The 22,362-nt window shown below is 41.7% G+C and overlaps 1 protein-coding gene across 18 annotated transcripts in view; it reads right to left on the bottom strand.

Annotated features, from left to right (window-relative positions):
- Nucleotides 1-367: 367 nt before the first annotated feature.
- The window catches only part of celf4 (CUGBP, Elav-like family member 4), an 86,230-nt gene continuing 64,235 nt past the window's right edge, over nucleotides 368-22,362 (bottom strand). Inside the window, exons 3-15 of one of the 18 annotated variants that reach the window (XM_034585317.1) lie at nucleotides 21,210-21,258; nucleotides 17,258-17,287; nucleotides 15,495-15,623; nucleotides 14,519-14,598; nucleotides 14,041-14,199; nucleotides 13,534-13,672; nucleotides 12,136-12,288; nucleotides 11,611-11,721; nucleotides 9,020-9,082; nucleotides 8,493-8,573; nucleotides 6,997-7,080; nucleotides 4,356-4,551; nucleotides 368-2,137 (exon numbers count right to left, since the gene is read on the bottom strand). In XM_034585317.1, the coding sequence (XP_034441208.1) occupies nucleotides 4,424-4,551; nucleotides 6,997-7,080; nucleotides 8,493-8,573; nucleotides 9,020-9,082; nucleotides 11,611-11,721; nucleotides 12,136-12,288; nucleotides 13,534-13,672; nucleotides 14,041-14,199; nucleotides 14,519-14,598; nucleotides 15,495-15,623; nucleotides 17,258-17,287; nucleotides 21,210-21,258 (1,206 nt within the window). In that variant the 3' untranslated portion in view covers nucleotides 368-2,137; nucleotides 4,356-4,423. Of the gene's footprint in view, nucleotides 2,138-4,355; nucleotides 4,552-6,936; nucleotides 7,081-8,492; nucleotides 8,574-9,019; nucleotides 9,083-11,610; nucleotides 11,722-12,135; nucleotides 12,289-13,533; nucleotides 13,673-14,040; nucleotides 14,200-14,518; nucleotides 14,599-15,494; nucleotides 15,624-17,257; nucleotides 17,288-21,209; nucleotides 21,259-22,362 lie in introns of all 18 variants that reach the window. The other 17 variants (XM_034585309.1, XM_034585308.1, XM_034585310.1 and 14 more) reach the window with 17 other exon arrangements.

Below are 22,362 nucleotides of genomic sequence, written 5' to 3'. Positions count from 1 at the left end.
GTCCAGTAAGCTCGATCACTTCTTTCATCATGTCAATCGCAACCTTCACCTTTTACCCCAGTTTTGACTCCAGCCAGTGGAACAGCTCAGATTGTTAGCACCTGTGCTCACAGGTTACCTAATGCCCGCGTTTGTCTGACATGTATATGCATGAGTCCGAAAAGCATTTTGTTCCCCAATGACAGCAACGGACCAACAGTGGTCGGGTGGTTTGTTATATAGGACATGCACTGCAGCTCTCTACATGGCTGAGAAATGATATGGATCTGGCTGTAGTTTTGACATCATCATAGCGCGTTGGCTGCTTGCAGTAGTGTGTGTATGTGTATGTGTGTGTGTGTGTGTTTGTGTTTGTGTTTGTGTTTCATTTTTTTTTTAAAATTTGTTGTCTGAGGAGAGCACAGTGCTTGATGGCAGATTCTGCAGGTGACAAGGCACACCTTGACATGGTGACAGCCCATACGCTACATGCACTTTACTGAATGCAAAAGAGAGCAAAGGGTTGTGAGACGTATTTGTTTTGGTTCAAGTTTCAAAGAGAAGTTTGTGTGTGTGAGTACGTGTGTGTGTGTGCGTGTTTGTGTGTGTGTGCGTGTAAGCTCAAAAGATATGTTTGGAATAGAGTCGAAGATAATTGTCCTTTTCCTCTAAAAATCATTTAGCCTGATTCTCTTAAAGCCTGCTACTTAGATGTGGCTTTTTGCATTTTCAGATAATATTTACACCATACGTGTACTTTTTCACACATGTATCTTTTATCAATATATTGTGTGTCAGCATATAGGTAATCAGAGATAGGAATGCCTGCAGTTTTGGGAGCTGCCAGATTTGCGATTCTTCCCAAGCAGAGCAATGTTTCAAACTCCAGCTAAAATCTACAAAAAATTACAGCTCAACATAGTCAGTAGCCGTTCTATATACAGACACACATATATAAAATATGTGCATATAAATACATATATTTGTGATTAATATCTATTTATCCATATATACTGTATATATGAATGCATTTGCTTGAATGCTTGTTATACATATATATGTACTGCAAATATAAACAAGTTCCTATATTTCAAACGCTTCTGATGTTATTCTATCTATGAGGTTAGGATGTCAAGTTAAAAAAGATAAGGCTGTGATACGGAGCAGCCCCTCCCATGCACTCGCCATCCCTCCCGAGACAAAATGAGAAGAGAAAAAAATAAACATTTTGAGTAATTGTAAACTAGCGAAGTGAGAGACCCCATTTGGTCATCGGAAATAGTTTTGCCTGTATTCAAAAAGCATATCAGCAATATATATGTATATATACAAGTGTTGTATATATTCGAAATGTACACTTCTTTTAAGTGCAACCGCTCAACCAGTTAACACTGACTGAAAGAGATGCAGTGGTCCGAGTATATTAGAGCTACAAGTCCTCAGCAATAAAAATGTTTGGTCTTTTGGTCCCTAAAACAACTAAGGAATGACAGGTAAGACTCCCTAGAGACCGTTGCTATGGCTCTCCTTGGCAACGGTGTCCCCTGGAAACGGACAGGCACTCCGAGCTAAAGATGGCCATCCCAAATCGAAGCCAATTTGTGTCCTGAAAAATATCACATTCCCTACTTAAGTTCTGTCTCTGGGAATTAGTCCCTTCTTGTTTCAAGCCTTATAAATTGGTCTTCAAAAGTCAATTTCCCCAAACTCAAACCATCTTACAGAAAGATCTCCTACGGCAATCCTCTATTCAGTTTTTAAAAAGTTTGTTTTTGTTCTTGTTGGACTTTTGACATCCATATTCCCATTAAATGTTCAGCGGGGTTGGTCATTGTAAGTAGATTTGTTATAGTTTCTTTTACTTCTTTTCCCTTTGTTCAAGTAAAAGTTGTTTGTGGTCCAGAAAAGGTAGCTGTCATTCAAGCAGGGTTTTGTGGGGAAAGAGTGTGTATATGTGTGCAGAAGAAAAAGGTCCTGGGGCTAACCAGGCTGGTACAAATTCTGAGTTCCAAAGTTTTAGTACATCCAAAAAGGAGGTGTCCTTGACTTGGTCATCACTCTCGCTCTCTCCTCTGTTTCTGAAGCAGCCTCAGTGGTCCAGATGTTGAGTTTGCACTCGGGTAGCAAGAAGTCAACATATGATTCAGCTCAACAAAACCTGGGAAGAAAAGAAGAATTAGGAATTGAGTGATACGAAGGAAAGGGTTTAGTGTTTCTTGTGCACAGCTGTCAGTCCCTCAGATCCTCATCGCTTTGTTGACATATGATTTTGCACAGACACTCATGGTCCCCAGGGGATGAACCTGACTGATGCTGGGTATCCCACAACTTTTCTTTTCGTGGCACTATAAGCTTTACATCTGTCTTGAATGAGTTTCCCTAAAATCTGGTCGATATTTGAGAATATTCGAGATGCTCAGAAGATGAATCCTAATCCTAATGACTTTGATTCTTCCAAACAACACAACAACTGGGTCAAAAGTTGTACTTATCTTGTGAGATGTCCCAACAGCTGCTGCTAAGGGACCAAGTTTTTGGGATTTCCAGAGGATGAATCCTAATAACTTGATTGATACCCTGACCTCTCCTTTGATGCAACTTGAAACATTTTTACGTTCAAGTGAGAGGTTGTAAAAACTATTGGACAGGTTATCCTGATCTTGTTACACCCACTCATGTTCCCTCAGGATGAATTGTAAACATTTGTCTTGTAATATAGAACCATCAAATAACACTTTGCTATACATTCCCATCAGACATTGTGTTTTGTGGTGTTCATGGCTGCAGCTTCTTAGTCTTCTTAGTTTTTGGTGGCTACATTTGCACTTAAATTTCCCTTTGACATTGGCAGTTGTATGTTTAAAGGAGAATCTCTTTTAGGTTATTCGAAGAGACAATTGTGCTTAAATATAATTTATTACAGTAGAGACACCGTTTCTTCGATGTTTGCTTGTTTTGTTCTTAAAGATTTGCCATCATATAATTTCTTATGTGTCCTCCTTTACTCTATTTACATGCAGAAGGAGCAGGGTAACATACTTCCAGGATGCCTGTCTTTTTGCAAGTATCCAGTGAGTATTAGAATTGTTCAACAAAGACGATTTTGCTAAGACCTTTTTGAAAAAATAATTTATAAAAAACAAGTTTCATTTTCATTTAAATTAAACAGTTTAATCCCATTTTTTGAAATGATGAATGGATTTAAATCAAGACACATCTTAACCCCTCTGTGGAATTAGAATGAAAGCCACACACTTGTCTGCTTTCTGTATATGGACCTGTCAGTCTGATAACTCTTAATAAGACAGTAATATTATCGATGGATATAATAATAGTAATACAAGGATGGCAGAAGGCCTATGCTTGTTTGTCAGTTGCAATTTCAAACAGCGCAATAACTGTCAATCTCAGGCGAGAAGAAAAAGAATCAAAAAGACATTTTCCTAGACATCATGCTGAAAATGTTTTGATATATCAAAAGCAATGGGGCTACATATTTTGTGACACATTCATATGAGATTGCGCTATTCTTCCTGCAGTGATTTGCCTCAGGACACTGTCTGGTACGGTTCAGTTAGTTTGTGAGTGGGTGATAAGTTGCCCTTGAATGAAGTCATCAGTGGTGAATGAACGATGCAGCCTAAACTCTCCATCACACAGATGAAGGGAGGAGACAAAGAGGAACGGCACAATTACCCGCCTGAGGGGCAATAAATGCTTCTCCCTCGGAAGCAATTCCTTCCCTGTGCAACACACTGAACCACTTCCCGATTATCTTTTACCTACAGGCTACACACAGGGTCACCTACTGTAAAGCTGTTCTACAAATAGACGAGGCCACATGTCAGTAAATGCTGGACAGTTTTGAACCATTGAAACTGAAAGTAAAGCAAAGACATATCATTTTTGGGAGAGGGTATAGATTTTCACAACACATAATGTCTCATATACACACACAGTAAGTTATCAAACTTTAATATCTTGTGTTTTTATGTTGCCTCCAGTGCTTCAGTTCTGGTTCCATTGAGATAACTGGTATCGCTGAACAGGACACTACAGTAAATCTTATACAATAATGAGTCATGGTGTCGTGGGTGGAATTACTTGAACTATCGGCTCAGGGGTGAAACTTCATCACTATTCTTTACAAGTACTTTGCAGATGATCAGCTAGTTATTGGGCAGCTGCAAATGTTTTATGACATTTATAAAAGGTTACTGAAACCACATCAGGCAGCACCATAAGTGGGCTTGCCATTTGAGCATTTGTCAATATAACATTGCATTTGTTGTGGACGCGATGGCTTAGTTAATCACCTATAAAACCGAAGTGACAGCCAAAACGAATTTCCAGAAACATCGAGGTTGATGCCTGACCTGTTTTTCCCTGTGTGCGACGGCTGCCCCAGGCCACCAGGATGGCGGTGGCTGGCTGGGGCGGGGGGCTAGTAGGGGCGGTTGGCATCCTTTGGCCTCTTCAGCTGCACCTTGAGCCTTTTCATGCCGATCTGGAAGCCGTTCATTGACTGGATGGCAGCTTGGGCACTACCTGGGTTGTCGAAGCTCACAAACCCTGGGGGAAAGGCCAAAAAGGAGAGAGCAAGAGAGATAAGGTTAGATGAAGCGGCAAGGACAGTTCGGGGTTACAAAAGAATGGGTCATGAGGATGAGGCAGTCTTTTAACATGTATGTATACAACTTTACAACAAGAATGGAATCATTTCATTTGGAGATAAAAATTAAAAACAATGAACATCAAATGTTTTCTGACAAAAAAAATGCACTACGAGTTACAAGCGTTAATATAACAAAAACAATAATTGTATTTATAAAAACAATATGACAACAACAGTAGCTTCACAATATAAACAGAGAGCATGCAGCCAAAAATCACAACATGAACTTGGTGATGGGAAAACCAAAACATCAACATGGTTGTGCAGCTTTTAAATTTCGTTTTTTTTATTTCCACTTGAAAGGGAAGAAGCATCAAATCACAAATTAAAACCAGCATTTCAAAATTGCAACATGAATAATACAACATTAATGTTGTGTTGTATTAATGAGCAAAAGCTACTTTGCAAATGGGTTGCACCTGACGGACTCTCCATTAAATACTCTCCACAATCCATTTATAATTTTCCACATAATTATATGTTCGGCTAAATTGTGCTGTCACGGCACAAAGTGAGACAGCAGCTCTTTATCTCCAGTATTCTTAACATGCAGTGCTTTGAGACAAAGGTAGAGATGAAGAGTATTTGTGTTATACACCATGTCATAAAGAGCACAATGACAAAAATAACTGTCCCAATATGACATTAAAACAGATTCATTTCACAATACAGTGCATTCAGAAATGATTCCTGTCTTTTCACATTTTATGTTGCAGCCTTTATTCTAATATTGAATTAATTATTTCCCTCATCTCTCACACTCAATTCACCATAATGACAAAGTGAACACAGAATTTAGGAAGCTTTTCTAGACTATAAAGGAAATAGATAAAACAAACAGACATATTCAGACCCTTTGCTATGACCTTTGAGATTTTGCCTCCCATTTATCTGGATTGCCATAGAGATGTTTCGACACTGGTATACATTCAATTGGTTTGGATTTAGAAGAGGCAGGATTGGTAAGACACAGATCTAGGGAAGTGCTGCAAAAAAATGTCTGCTCCATTCAAGGTTCCCCAGAGTCTCAGTGGTCGCCACGATTCCAAATGGAAGAAGACTATTTCTAGAACTGACCACCCAGCCAAACTGAGCAATCAGGGGATAAGGGTCTTGCTGAGAGAGGTGAGCCTGATGGTCACTCTGGCTCGAGCTCCAGAGATCCTTCCGTGGAGATGCGAGAAACTTCCAGGACAACCGTCAATGTAGCACCTCACTGATCCGGGCTTAATGGCAGAATGGACGAAAATCACTTCTCAGTGAAAGACACGTGAAAGAACCTTCAAGACTGAGAAACAAGATTCTCTCGGCTGATGAAACTGAGATTGAACTGTTTGACCTCAATTCTAAGTGTCATGTCGGGAGGAAACCAGGCACCGCTCATCACCTGCCCAACACCATCCCAAAGGTGAACCATGGTGTTTGCAGAATCATGCTGGGGGGGGGGGGGGTGTTTTTTAGTTATAGGGACAGAGAGACTGGTCAGGGTTGAAGGAAAGCTAAATGGAGCAAAGTACAGAGATAAAATTGATGAAAACCTGGTCCAATGCGCTCAGGACCTCAGACCGAGCCGAGGGTTCACCTTTCAGCATGACAATGACCCTCAGCACACAACCAAGACAGCACAGGAGTGGCTAGAGGGACAACTCTGTGCATGTCCTTGAGTGGCCAGAGAGAGACCAGGAAATGTCCCCGACTGTCCCTATCCAACCTGACAGAGCTGGAGAGGATCTGCAGAGAGGAATGACAGAAAATCCCCAAATCCAGGTTCACAAAGCTTTTCGCGTCGTAGCCAAAAAGATGAGTCTGTAATCGCTGTGGTTCTTCAACCACAACTGAATTAGGACTCTGAATACTTATGTCATTGTGATATTTCAGTTTTTCCTTTTTTAATAAATTTACAATAAATAAAAGTGAGTTTGGATTGATGAACAGTTTTAGCATAAGGCTGCAATATGAAACGGAAAAAGTGAAATGGTCTGAATACTTTGTGAGTGCACTGTATATTACTGAAATATTTATCAAAATAAGAAATTAGCCAGAGCTTCAAAAGAAAACAGCTTTAATGATTAATAGAGAAATCCAGACATGCTCATTCTCCATTCCAGCTTTTGCACAACTGTTGAGAAATTCTCCACTGTTTTGTTTTCAGCTTTTTTAAAGAGAGGCTGTTGAGAGGTTAGGAAGGGGGGGTGTTGACTGCAGTAAAGAAGGTGATTAGTAAAAAAGAATAATCAGAATAAATAACCAATAGTCTTTTGGTTTTGTTCATTTTTACCCACCAAAGCATTTACTTTGGTTTGTCGCCCGATCCACAAACACTTTGGAGGAGATGACATTACCGAAAGGCAGGAACATCTGCATCAGCTCTCCATCCCCAAACTCCTGAGGGAGGTGGTAGATGAACAGGTTGCAACCCTCTGGTCCTGCACATGGAAACACAGAGGGAGACATGGAGAGAGAGAGAGAGAGAGATGGGGAGAAAAAAAGAGTGATAAAGGACAAAGGTCAGAAATAGAGAGCCGAGGAGAAAGGAAAGCGGAAAAGGTAGACCGTGGCAGGAGGAGAAAGAAAATGCAAAATCATAGAAATACAAGAAAATATTGAAAGCAGAGATTAAAAAAATAAAAAGGATAGAAAATCGATTGTGTTGTTCTCACTGAATTCAATTAGTTGTTATGTGTGATATGATACTACTACATGCACTATGGGCCAATTTGGAGACATTTAAACAACCCAATAAATAGAATTATTGATAAATAGAAAATCAATCTGGAACTGTTTGATAATAAATTTATTATTTTTCAAGCAAATGTGACAGAAATGCCTTAGCTCAGTTGTGAGATTTTCAGTTTTCCTATATTAGGTGATATTAGATAAGATATCTTTGGGTTTTGGACTGTTGGTTGGAACAATCATTTAAAAAACAGGGTTAGGGGGTTTAGGGGATTTAAATAAGTGTGATGGTAACTTCCTCTATTTCCTGATGGACCACGGAAGCTCTGATTTGCAGATATGAGATCATTTGCTCTCCTGTTAAACTAATACATTTGTATCCATTGCACAAGCATTCAACAACACTGTGAGAAAAGAAAATGAAGATTCGAAACCAATTTTTCAGGGATTTTAAAATACCTCGTTCACTGACTTCTATATTTGCGTTGTGATTACCTTCCTTGAAATATCATTGTCCTCTCCCTCATGTTTGGCGTCGGAGTTACAAAAGGAAGCACTTTATGTCAACACGCCGTCATCAGTGGAAAATCATTTTATGTTGTTTGACAGTTTCTGATTTAATAGAAAACTCCGGTTTTAGTTTTCACAGCTCTCCGGTATAAATAATTGAAAGACTAAATGCTTAAATGGTAACCCCTGGGATGCCACAGCTGTTTAAAGATTTGTATTATTTTGTTTATTTTCCACAAGAGGGCAGTAAGGCTCCAAGCATGGGTGTCCCAGGCATCCAGTCACGGAGGTCACTGAGTTCACAAGTAGGTTTACAGCTCAGTTTGAAACATTTGAAGTGTTGGTATAGTTAGTTAGTTACCCACAGACAACTAAGATGTCCACTCTATAGTCACTCGAATATTCTCTGAATGCTATATTTTAATACTGTGATATATAATATATGTTATCCGTGTCTCTGTATTGAATATTTTTTTCGTGTGAAATCACACATGGAAACAAAGGGAGGACTGTGATTTCCCTTGATATTTTTAAACACGCCTGTTTATTCCATGGCTACATAAAAGATGGATAGAGAAGAGGCAAATATACGTATGTGTTTGCAGCATATATGAATATTTAGGAGTGAATGGTGGGAGTGTGCGTGCGTTACCTTCTCGCTGCTGCTGTGGAATGATGGGTGGAGGGTGGGGGAAGGCTTGGCTGATCTGGCCATATGCAGCGGGGTAGGCTGCTGAGACACATACACACACAGCACGGATCAGATAACAGTCATGACTACACACACACACACACTTGGATACATACAAACAATGTGATATATGCAGGGGCACAGCAGGCAATCGATCAGATAACAGACAATAGAGTCTACATGTCTACACACACACACACACACACACACACACACACACACACACACACACACACACACACACACACACACACACACACACAGAGAGTGAACACAACGTGGAAAATACATTTGTGTAGTGGGACTGAACCACTTAATGTTACAGGATCAAAATTCTAATTAAAACAAAGACACATCTTTATCTCCCTGCTTTTATTTCTCTCTGTCATCCCCACAGTCTCTCTCTCTCGCTCTCTCTCTCACATGCACACTTGCTCACATGAACGTTCGCACACAGATCAGTGCTGCGGCGAGAGTGACAGACAGACCTGCATACTGCTGGACTCCTGTGTAAGCCTGCTGGAGAGGATCAGCTGCAGTGGGACTTTGAGCTGCTCCAACAGAGACACAGAGAGGGAGAAGACGGAGGGGGGAGGTGGTGGTTGTGGTGGTGGAGGGGAGGATGGATGGATGGAGGTGTGTGTGTGTGTGTGTGTGTGTGTGTGTTGGGGTGTGTGAGGCACGGAGGGAGACGGACGGAGAATGTAGATGGAGGAGAGGGCACGGAGAAAGGCGAGAGTAATATATAACAAGGGTGAGAGGGAGGAGGGATGGAGGGAGAAAAGAACAGATAGGAGAAGAAAAGCAGAAAGGTTAGAGAACGGAACAGTGCGGTGTCAACTCTCCTTGCTTTCAGTGTGCGAGGAACTGAATTCTGAATCTCTCTCTCTCTTTCTCTCTCTCACTTTTCTGGGCTTTTTAATTAATGCACCATCCACTGCATTCTCACCCCCCCCCACCCCCCAACCCCTGGTAGACAAGCAGAAAACCATAAACGTTTAAGGACCACAGGTAAAACAAAACAACAAAGAAAAACAACACACGTCTCCACTGTCACCACAGGAAAGAAAAAAGAAAGTGTCATGAACATAAACCTATTAAACACTAATCCCATTAAGGAGAGATGGATTTATTTCCCTGACAATCTACTGCAGTTAAAACATGTAAAACAGGACAAGCACCGTACACACTCACAACACTGGATGCACCTGTTGCTATGACTGCACACGTAAGAGATAAAGTTAAAACTGAACATTTCTTCCTGCACACACACTGGTAACTACCACAGATGCTGTGCCACACTTTATAACTGCCCATCTGTATACATAGTACATGCACAGTAAGTACACCACTGAGAAAACAGACAGGCACACACACACACACACACACACACACACACACACACACACACACACACACACACACACCAATAAACGCACTGTCACCAAAAAACCATAGAGATACTGAACACACCGTGGACTAACAGGGCTGAGAGACGGACGGCCAAGAAAGGAGAAGTACGGGCTCAAATAATAAAGGGGGTGTAAACATTTTACAGCTTGTGAAGTCATGTTCGGAAATAAATTTAAAAGGCTGTGATTGTGTGTCATTCTCCGTAAACCTGCGGAAATACATTTGCATGAGAGATTGAGCGTTTGTGAATGTGTAGAAAAGAGTGTTGGCGTGAGGCAGACATAAGATAAATGAAGTGATTAAAAATTGTGCCCGCAGTATAAAAAAAATAAATATCATGCATAAATCATCACGTACCTATAGATACCTACTACTTTACGTTGTTATGGTTATGTTTAATATGTATGGACACATTGCGTATATACTTAAATGCAACATAGAAGATGTGTGTTTGTCAGAGAAAATAATATTAATAATAATAATAATTTCAGTGTTGTATCAGTAATTCTATCTCCACATTTTTTTTTTTTTTAAAGCTCCGTAATAGTGTAGAAATAATGTACAAATCAAATGAGTTTACATAAAGAAAAAAAGAAAAAGCCTCTGTCAACATCAATCTACATAATCTTTTTTTTATTTAATAAAATGTTTCTTTGTTTAATATAGAAATTACACATTGTCCAAATATATAAATTATAGTTTCTTCTAGGGCTCAAAAGCCCTTTTTATCATTTGTTTCTGTATTTTAGATTTGTAACCAAAACATTGCAAACTGAATAAAAACATTTAAGCTTGGGACAGAGTCAGTTTGGGACTGATGAATAAACAGTAATACAGGTAATAAAATATGAAAGATAATACACCATCATCAGTGTCAGTTAGTCTCAGTAATTCCAGATGTAGAATCAGGGTCAAAACTTGAACTTTGTAATTTACACCGATCAGCTACAACATTAAAACCACCTGTCTAAAACAGTGTAGGTCACAAACACAGCTCTGGCCCATTGGAGAATGGACACAGGATTTTTGGGGGTGTCCTGTGGTGTTGGGACATTGGTGGCAGATCCTCAGGGTCCTGTGGGTTTTGTGGCCGGGGGCCTCTGTGGATCTGACTTGTTTCCGGCATGCTTGATCGGATTGGGATCTGGGGAGTCTGGAGCCCGGGTCAAAGCCTCGGGTTCTTTGTCGTGTTCTTTCAGCCTTTCCTGAGCAGTTTTCGCAGCATGGCGGGGGGGGGGGCACGTCCCAGTGGGGGACACTGCTGCTGCTGGCGGGGAGTGTTTTGTGGGGGGGGGGGGGGGGGGGGTGGCCATGACAAAGCAGCACCCAGATGAATGTCAGGACCTGTGGTGTTCCATTGTAATGAGATGACCAGCTTCCCCTGTCTGTCGGTTTAATGTTGTGTCGGATCGGTGTAAATCTGCGTGTTTAACTTCAACCCCATGCTGAAGTTTTCTGCTTTGAATTTTAACCTTTTATTTTACTGCAGCTACAAATCTTTTTGACACATTCACAAACTTCAATTTCTTGTGCAAGTTTGCCCAGCTAGAACCACAGGCTTTTTGAAATCACTTCTGAACATTATTTTACAAGCTCAAAATCTTATTTGAGCCCATAGATAGGCGGGATGTAAGGTTGGGGGGGGGGGGGGCAAGGGGAGCGCTACCTTCAGAGAGAGAGGAGAGGAAGCAGCCACCCTGAACCCCAAAACAACTTCGCGGAGCCACGCCCAAGCCGTTTTTCTCCGAGTCCTCCCTAAAAACCAGCTCCTGCAACACTGGGGAGACAAGAGTGTAAAAAAAGACAAATTTTTTCTTCCACCTCTTCACAAAAGGAACCAATGAGGTACCAGCCACAGCTCATGACACAAGCGCATACTTAGGCCCCAGCAGCCCATAAGCACCTTTGCCAAATACTCATCTCCTCGACATGCTGCACTGACTGTGCTCTGCGCCCGTCTGGCCTCAGCCTCCTGAACATGCTTCGAGGCTAGTCACGCCTGTAGGCCAGCAGCATGCACACTTTCCTCTTATAATAGGGATTCAAGCTTCACTTTCATGAAATCATGGTTCTACATAACAAGCAGTGCACATTACTTAACATTTATACTGCAGTAAAACAACAATCCTTTTCCATATTTCTAAGAATTCTTTTATGTTTCCATACGTCTAGCTGAATACATCAGGCTTACCAGGGTAATGGTGTATCCCATTGGTGAAGACAGCCTCTGCAGGGGGCTGCCCATTTGCCTGGGGGGGTGGCATGCCAGTAAAACCATTTACACTAATGGGGGAGGGAATGCTGGTCACTGTGGGGGCGCTGATGCCTGGAGGAGTGCTGCCACCTGCAGCCACGGGACACATGGGCAAAGACAGAGAGAAGCAGAAGCATTCCACCGATTATTTTTCCCCCAGAAGACATTATGGAGAAGTTTTACTTTGACCGGCTATCTAGTAACTCTTGGAAATGTCAGAGGGGCCGGTTCAGTGGGCCGGTGAAGACACTAAATGTCAGGGGTGATTTCTTGTCCCAGTAGAGCCTTTACTGTGACACAACAGCTATTAGATGTGAATTTCAGACATACTGTATGAGAACAGGGAACACAGTGTTGATGCTTTCAAATTGGTACCAATTCTATATTTGTTCTCACATGATTGGATGTTGTGCCACAATGCATCATGTTCATTTGCACCCCTACAACTCATCTACATTTACAGTCTAGATTCTCTTTTATGTCCATTTAAATCCACTGCTCTTTGCTCCCTGCTGTATTTTTCCGCTGCAACAAACAGTTTCTTTTTTTTATTCTTTACTCTCTTCAGGGACTGTTGTCTGATGCAGCTGTACATTACGTTATGCTAGTGCAGTATGTTGACAGAGAAACTGCCCAATGTACTGTATGCTATTAGATAACCTGGATAAATACTTGTTTCACTTTGTAGTCAATGGGAGTGTCACGTTTCATTTAAATTCCATCTTTAGACATAAAATAAATATTTGTTTCGTAACGATCTGCTCAAATTCATAATTTTTTTGTATTTAAGTGCATTAGGTTCTACCTTGTGCTTCACGAGCCTCTTATCCAGTGCTGACTCTGAGTCAGACTGTTTTTGTTCTCTTGTTAACTTGGAATGGAGAACAGATAATCATGACACCATTAGAGAGGAAATGGGAGGAGGCATTTGAATTAACACCAAAGTAAGAGAGGATTGTAAAACAAAATAAAACTAAGGCTGTTTTCTGACTTTATAAAAAGCAGTTACCTTCCGATAGCATTAGTTCTTACAGCAGTGTGCTGTGTTCCAGTTTCAATAAATAACTCCTTACTTTGAACTTGTTGAATCATAAATTTCCCTTTGTGATTGCAAGGCTATTGAAAGCCAACTGAGAGTATCAGTTTTGAAAAGATCACATTTGTCATAATGCATTGTGGGTAGGAAAATGCATTCTACAAATCTATGTTATGCTTCAGGAAATACTTGATAATCCACTTTATGTGTGAGGGAGAATATATCCTATTTTCAAGGCACGCACACAGAAATGGAAACACAGTGTGGTCCTGTAACCTTTAGTCCTCCACTAGTTTTACCTGACGTGGGGGTCAGCGGTCCTCCTGGGAGGCCATTGATGGTCGCCATGTGCTGCATCTGAGCAGCAGCAAAGGCTGCCATTGGACTGAGGTAGCCTCCCTGGCCTACAGACGCCATCAATGCTGCCTGCTGCTGCACCTGCATAGCAGAAGAGAGGGGATCGTACGGAGGGTGCAGAATGAATGAGAGGAAAGACGAAAGAGATTAAGAGGTTGCTGAGTTACGAATGAAGGAAAAAGGGGAAGGAGTGGGTGAACAAAAGGAAAGTGATGCACAGAATAAAGGAAGGATACAGAGACTATTAACCAGGTAGTACATCTTGTGAAATTCCAAACCAATATAAACAGAGAGTTTTTCGAATCGTAACCTGGGGAGATATAAGTTTCCGAATTGCAGGAAGTTATTCCACATTCACAAGTGAGCGCGATTTGAGCCCTTAATTTAATCTCTGTGGTTCATTGACTGAATTACTGTAGATAAAAGAGATGCTTTGCCGGACGTCTTGCCTGAGCGTAGGCTCCGTAGGCTCCAAACTGCAGGGCCATGGGGTTGAAGATGCCCATCTGACCGGCCATCTGCTGCATGCGGCGAATGGTGCGCTCCTTATCCGTGTCGGCGAACTTTACCACCAGGCTGGATGAGGCCCCCTGCGCACACACCCACACCCGCACACGCACAACACTGCATGTTAGTGTGGACTTATAGACACAGGACATAAGCTTTCATCTGCCCTTTTGCACGCACACATGCACCCATACACATCTTCTCCTATACATCCTGACAAAGCACCGGCCTCCGTGCTGTAGCCGGTGCCCATTGCAATGAAATAGTTAGGATGGGTCATATATAAGGGACAAATTTCCTGGCAGGGATTAATAAAGTATAACTTTACTTTAAGAAGGTAATTAAGCGCTGTGTGACTCATCTCTCTACGTGAGTCACCTCTCTCACATAAATCTAGAGGCTCACACACAGCGTACTCACAGGCATTGTCTGGCTCCCGTGTAGCGCACTGATGGCTGCCTGAGCTTCGGCGTGAGAGGAGTATTTTACAAATGCACAACCTAGAGAGAAAGAGGAGGAACACGGGTGAAAGGGACAAAAGAGAAAAGTTTGCAAAACATTGCCAGTAACAAGACAAAAAGCTAAAAGTTTCCAGTTTTTTTTCCCCTCACTCGGGATAAACCTCCTGTACAGCATGTTCAACAACAAGTAAACAAAGCCCTCTTTGCTGAGCAGGTTTGTTCCAGTGTTGATCAGCACTCAGTAAGTACGCTAAACATGCCTCTCTGACACCATTAACAACTTTGGGATCCTCCGATGGGGCTTAAAATGCCACAGCATTCTGGTGTCGCTTACTATTGACAAGCCCGGTTGATGAATTTGAATGATCAAGTTCCCAGTAATTATTGAGCTAAAGCCCACTTAGCCGAGTAAGCTGGCTGATGAGGCCTTGTTAATGGAGCTTCACGGAGGAATCAGAATGATCAAGCCCACTGTAATCATTAGGCTTAGTTATCATCGGGCCTCATTGATTGGCTGCTAAGCCCACTGATGAACTTCGTGCAGTGAACTTGTGTTGCACAAAAATGTTGAAGGGACAATTTTCTGGCCTGACATTAAGCCTGATGGTTAATCAGGAGGTTGACTTAGTTTTTCCTTTTCTTTTCTCCTTATCAGGCGCTTGTTGACTCACGAGGTTAACGGGGTTCATCTCTAAGGAGGTTGCTGGTTCATATCTTTCATCCCTGTGGGGCAAAGCTTTCTGATGGCATTTGCTGTTGAAATGTACAAATTGTACAGTATTCTTATGTAAGCACTGTGTGAAAATAGTCTCCTTTGGCCTCGCTCGACATAGAAAACTTTGCAAAGTCACCATCTTTGAAAGGCCAAATCATTTCTGCGCGGCAGCCTGTGAAAACGTCTGCGGGCTCAAAGTCATAAACAGCGAGAAACTCACCTTTGCTGTTTCCGTCGGGACCTCTGAGGATGGTGCATTCCTCGATGCTGCCGAAGGCCTCGAAGAGGCGCCGCACGTCGTCTTCTGACTGTTGCTTGTTGAGCATGCCCACAAAGAGCTTTCTGTCTTCTAAAAGGAAGAGGGAGAGGTCACGATCAGAGGAGCAGCAGCGCCTTTTAACATTCTCTATTCTGTAGTTACATGTAAAAACCTTCAGGGAGAAGATTTGTGATACTATATCGTGCAGCAATTTCCATTGTGGAAATGAAAGATGACATGTTGTTCACCCGGTCGTTCATGCTACAAACATCTTTGCGCCTCATTATAGCAGCACTTTAACGTTATTTCCCTGAAAAACCACTGCCTCTGTAGCTGCTACATGCTTCACTATTTTCAGCAGCTAGTCGATAACTTGCTCCACCTGCTGTTTGTTGCCGGATGTGTAGAGTGCAATGGGTTTCTCAGAAAAGACGGCACCCAAACGGAAAAGCTTCAGACTGTAAAGACGAAGCAATTACTTGAAAGACCACACTTAGTAGAGCGGAGGGGAACTGCTGCGGAGTTGGGTGATAATTCTGCGTTTGCCAGTCTAAGTGATACCTTTTCACATTACACATTTTTTTTCTGTTGGCATTTGTTTGTCTGTCAGATAAAAGCATTACACAAAAACTAGATGGATTCCCACGAAACCTGCTTGAAGGACGCAGTATGGATCAGGGAGGATCTCATTCAATTTTGAGGCGCATCCAGGATTTTTTTTTCCACTTTCGATAACATTGCAGTTGCATTCACCAATTTCCCAGGGAATCATTCATGGATCTGGATTAAAAGAATCAGGCATATTTAGGGAATTGATATGGATGCGTGTACAGTTTGATTGAATTTAAGGGAACTGTTGAGCCTTGGCAAAGGTCTGAGCTCTTCTGAGTGCTATTCTAGTTAACAAAGGTTTTATGTTTATAGGCCATCAGCTCCATTTGAAAAACAGAAATTAATTGTACAGAAACAACATCAACAGATACGGGTCTTGATTTTTACATTTAGCCCAAACATGTAGGATTTGAAATGTGTTAACTTCAGCATCAAATATGAATGGCTCTAATGGTGCCGTGCTTGCTCATGCCATATTCAGTGGTACTTGCTTCAACATCTGTGGCAAAGTACAACTTTAGATGGAGTTACTTGTGTATTCAAATATGTATTTGTTTCTTATGGTTTCAGAAAATAAAACAGATTTACAAAGGGGTTTTTTGCATTTCGGGCTTTTGTAATTTTATGTTAAAAATGCATCCCCCTGTTTTTCTGTGTTTCCATCACAAATTAGAAATTGAAGATCAGTGTGTAATTAAGGCAAACAAAATGATCTTTAGTTCAGTTTCTATCCTCGGGGGAGACAGTTGGCACTTTGCCCGCAGCAGGCGTTCTTGTCACAGATGCTCATGAAGAAGCCTGGCAAAGTTTGCCTAATGGCAATGACACAATGTCCACTCACATCATGTTCATTCATGAACCAGTAAACTTATATTCACAACCAAGAGCCTCAACCCTTTGGGAGAAAAAGTATTGTTAAAAGCTGATATTTCTCAGACAGTCAAAGAGCTTCCGACCTGTTCTGGCCTAAAGCTGCAGAGCTCCACACTTTAGATAACACACTCCTACAACCAGTGAATGTTGTGGTTTTTCATTTACTCTTTGGATTTCAGGCAGCCACAATTTCACAGTTCTTGCAGATTTTGTAAAAAAAGAATAGGCTTTGCATTTACCTGTTTTTTGTGGACAATGGGGAATGTGATCTGGGGAAAGATATTTTGATCTTAATAAGCTAAAAAACCCTCCAGATGTTTTTCTGCAATTGTCATAGTACCACTAATGCATTCACACATATCCAAGAGAAGAACAATGCATGATATAAACTAAAGGTGAATCTGTTATAGTCTGAAGTCTTTTTTTGCTTTTCAATTTTATTATAATTTATGTTTACTTAGTTGAGAATCTGTTATCAGAATCAAAATGGGCTTCATTGGTCAAGTGTGTCTTAACATACAAGGAATCTGACTCTGGCTTTCTCTCAGTGTACTTATATAGAAATAGACATGAAGCTATGGATGTGGTCAACACAGGAAAAAGGAACACAACTCAACAAATAATGTGTGCAGGGTCTCTTGCACAACACCCTTGTATCTATTTCAGAATTGACATAACTCGATATTAACGAACGACATGAATGACAATCCATTGGTTGGACTTGTCACACTAATGGGACACCACCTATGGTTAAAGAATTGGGCCCATCACAGGCATTAGACAAGACAGATGTGGTGGTGTGCCTGTCCTCAGGTCGACATTTAATTAAAATTGAATTGAACTGTGGATTAAGTTGCATGGTTTTTCCGGGAGGCTTCATTGAAACGGAGCGACACATTCGTTGTTGTGATTATTGTTAAATGTGCATCACGTTGAGGATGCTGGTGCCTGTTGCACAATAATGAGACAGCAAGTTTAACAAAGAAACAGATAAATTAGGCAAAAATAAATATATTGCAAGAGAACTAGTAATATGCTTTAGTCAGAGGTTATTCCAGCAGACTACTAACAACACGGACCCAGCACTCTTAGAATAAAATGCCCACTTTTCTGTGCATTAGGTAAAACATACAAGTGCATATGTTCATGCTTCATATTGTCAAGTCACACATCACCAGTTTAATTCACATAGCAACCGACTACTTTGCACTTAGCAACTGCTGCTTTCTCCGATCTTAAAATGGACCCTTTCAGTAAATTTCATGAAATCACTATAAAAGCAACTCATAACCTCGACCACACTTATTTTTCCCAATTTAATTTTTTACAATTAAACTTTTTATGCTGTCAAAAAGAATTAGAGGATGATATAATCGGAGGCAAGTTATAAATGCAGGGGCTTAAATGAAATATAGGCAGACGGAGGTCGAGCATTAGTTCATTAGTGTGAGCACATGACAGCGTGATTGAGTCACTGAATAAGTGTTTGAGGGGGATCGTGAGGCAGATGGTGAAAGTGTGTTAGTGCACAACAGCAGCAGATGTGTCAGTGTGCAGGGCCGTCTGTTTTTACGTTACACAGATTCTTAGCTGTGTGGAAATGGATGTATATGTTCGGAAATTAATGAGCCTCAGTGCAATTGCCTTCGAATGCGCTCTGTGACTTAACATGTGTATAGGTGTGGGTAAATATGTGTGGGCATGCATGCGTGACCAGGGTCCGTTCCTCCCTGCTTGTGCGTGACAGGGTGTCCTTGCCGAGTCAACAAGACTAATCTGCGCTCTGGCCTTGCATTGGGGATGATGGTGTACGTGTGTGTGTGTGTGTGTGTGTGGGGGGGGGGGGGGGGGGGGGGGGGGGGTGTTTACGAGAGTGGAGCACGCATCAGGAGTGGTGTGGAGGACGCACACATATGCACACACACGCGCACACAAATCTTTGTCTGTTTGCTCCCCCCTCATCTTCTCACACACATACACATTCACCTCATTGGTGGCCAAAGTCTACAGTTCCCCAGGGAGGACACCAATAAACATTACATCTTTCTCAGGGAAAGGACTGTTAACACACTCGCGCACACACACAAGAACACACACATATTCAGCTGGAGAGCAAATCAATATACACCAGAGTCTCGACAACGACGTAAACCCTCTCTCTCTCTCTCTCTCTCTCTCTCTCTCTCTCTCTCTCTCTCTCTCTATCCCTGATTTCCCTCCACTGTGATATTTAGAGGCAGTCGTGTTACCAAGAATCATAAAAGTATTTGTGTCTGATTACATTTTTTTTTTTACACAGTAGTAAACAGTAGTCATTTTTATTATAACATTATCATTTGCATCATTGACAATTTTCCTTTTTCAAACAGTGGTGGAAGAAAACCACTGTGTATTACCCATGTGTTGCACTTTCCATTTGGTGCAGCTCTTTACTTCTAGTCCACATTTCAGAGAGAAAGATTGTACTTTTTAATCCACTGCACTTCTACAGTAATTATTTGTTAATTTTCAGATGAATTTTTTTGATTAAAACATTTGACTATCCACTGAAATGCATTTTTTTAAAGATTAAACTACTGTCTCTCAATCTCTTTGGTTTGGTGTCCTTTACGAAAGAGCCGTGTCTAGTTGGGGTCCAGGAATGATTTTCTAATCAAAACTCTCTCAGATGGTTAAATTAAAATAGCTGCTCAAGGTCCAAAGATGTCAAATTCTAAATTATTTTAAATAAAAATATTATTTTCACGGCGGGCCATTCCTTAATTTGAGAGCCACTGGGCCAAACTACCCTCATATGTAATAATTCTGAATAGCACCAACTCCAGCTGCGACAGTAAAATGCTATTTAATAGTGTCAGTATTAATACCCAGTAACATATAATAATAATATATAATACTCTAATAACAATTTAGTCACAGGGAAGAACTTGTATTTTGAGTAAACTTTACTAATAATACTGTTCTTTTTTTAGTAGGATTTTAAGTGTCTCTTAACAGTGTTCTGGTCCTCCAGATAAAGATTAGAGTTTTTCTTCTTCCACCATTAGAAATGTCAGACTCTGGCAGTATCTTTGGGAAAGAGGGATTGAGGACGGCAAAGAAATAGACACTATGGAGAATAGAGGAGAAGGATAGAAGTGGGCTGAGGTTATACATGCAGAGAAAGATAGACCCAAATAACAGACGGAGCTGTGGACGTCCTGCATTGCCCTCACTTTGCTTCCTCAGGCTCGGTGCTCGCCTCTGTTCCATCCCACTCCATCAATCATACTCACAGCTCCACCAAACTAAATAGAAGAGGATGTCGCACAATCTCCCTTCCTTTCCTTAAAGTTATTTTTTTCTTTCACAGGCTAACACCTCTCTTTCAGGCCCTATGCTTCTCCCTGCTTATCAACCTACAACTCCTTCCAACTCCATCTCTTTTTTCCCTACCCCCTCTCTTTGCTCTCCTGCTTTCTTGTGGTTGAAGAATCACTCCGGTGCCAATTATATTAACAACTGCAAAGTTTGAAAGACTCCAGCCGAAAACGGTTAAACTACATCAATCTTCTCTTGTGCAGTCCATTGATTGGTGTCAGGAGCGGGTCACTATATGTCTAGACATTGAAAATCAGCTTTAAGCTGTCTTAGCTGTCAATACAGTGCGACACACACACACATACACACAAACACACACACACACACACACACACACACACACACACACACACACACACACACACACACACACACGCACGCATGCATATACCACACCGGACAGGCTGCCACACTGTCATTCACACACATCTGTCATTTGAATTAATTTGGTCGATACAAACTTGTGACATTAATCGATTTGGTCTGTTGCAGTCACTGAAGGTGTTTGACAGAAAGAAGTGACTTGTTTCCCCCACGAGCATGACAAGACACACTCGTGTAGGCTTCTGTGTGTATGCTGCATATATGTGCATCAGTGCATATGATGAAACTGCAAGAAATGAGGTCATACCAGCTAAGTATACAGTAAAATAACATGTTGTGGATACTGGAGGGTCCGGCCGTGCTGTCAGACTGTGTTGAAGTAGGGCATCGTGTGATGGAACAGATGATGCTTGGGCTGACATGTACCGGCAGCGTGTTTGTAGGGCTGTAACGAAGGGAGGAAAGTAGAAGAAAAAGAGTGGAAAAAGAAGGAAGGGCATACAGTACCTCCTCGGCTCTCACTGTCTGCTGGCTTCACCTGGATCGGTCTGTTCATCTGTGACAGAGACAGAGAGAGGTCAAATAATAGAAAAAAGAAGGAAACAAGAGACAAAGAAGCCAGTTACCATCAAGTACTCAAATAGTATCACATGCTTTTACCCTCCTCCCCCCTCTAAAATAACTTTTCTGGTTTCACTCAGCCAAATTGCGGGTAAAGTGTATTGAAAATCTCCAAAGCTGCAGCACTTATAGCCATTGGGGGGATAGCTAGTTTGGAATATGGGTTGGAAATATTATTTGATCTGAGATGAAAGTAGAGAGAGAAGGGTTGGAAAGGGGGAAAGCAGAGGGATGAAGGGAACGACGGAGAGAGGGATGGTGAAGGTAACTCTGGGTCAGCGGTGCTACTGTGACTGTGTATCATCTCGGTGGCTGCTTCTGGATGCGAAACATGATTCATGATGTGGTTTATGTGCATGAGTTAATATATTGTTGTGGATCTACGCAACACACACGCAGATACACGCACACAAACATATACAGAAAATTCAACGGACAAACTCCCAGGTCTCACTACAAAATGTTCTTGCACCAACTTCTCTTAGCTTGGCACACAAGGCTGCATACACGCACACTCACACACACAAGCATACACACACATTTGCAAAAGAATCAACACATACACCAATTATCTTGTGTGAGTTTTGAAGCTCACTACAAAAATGTATTGCACAATCTTCTCTTAGACTCACACACAAGGTTCTACACACACATGCATAGACTCACACGCACACGCACACGCACGCACACGCACACACACACACAAACTGTTCCCCCAGTGTGTCCGCCAAGGCCCTCCTTTCATTTCACTCCTGCATGTCAAACCTTCCCTCTCCACCTCTCCACTCTGCTAAACGTTCGGCGGCAATCAATTTTTAATAATGCCAATCGCCACGCTGCCAGGAGGAACGGAGGGGAGTGGTGGCGTTGGAGGGTTGGGGGGTGTGTGTGTATGTGCCTGCGGAGGAGGGTGGGGGAGGCTGTGGCGTTGGAGGGGTCGAGGAGAGGAGAGGAGAAAGCTGAGGGGGAAGAGGGAGGAGGGAAAGGTCAAGGTTCTGTGTGATGCAGCATCATTGTTTTGCTAAATGTCATTAAATCT

The sequence above is a fragment of the Hippoglossus hippoglossus genome, chromosome 5 (assembly GCF_009819705.1).
Source record: "Hippoglossus hippoglossus isolate fHipHip1 chromosome 5, fHipHip1.pri, whole genome shotgun sequence".
In the NCBI taxonomy this organism is placed as follows: Eukaryota; Metazoa; Chordata; class Actinopteri; order Pleuronectiformes; family Pleuronectidae; genus Hippoglossus; species Hippoglossus hippoglossus.
The sequence above is the reverse complement of the archived record's forward strand: the minus strand, read 5'-3'. Positions and strand labels throughout refer to the sequence as shown.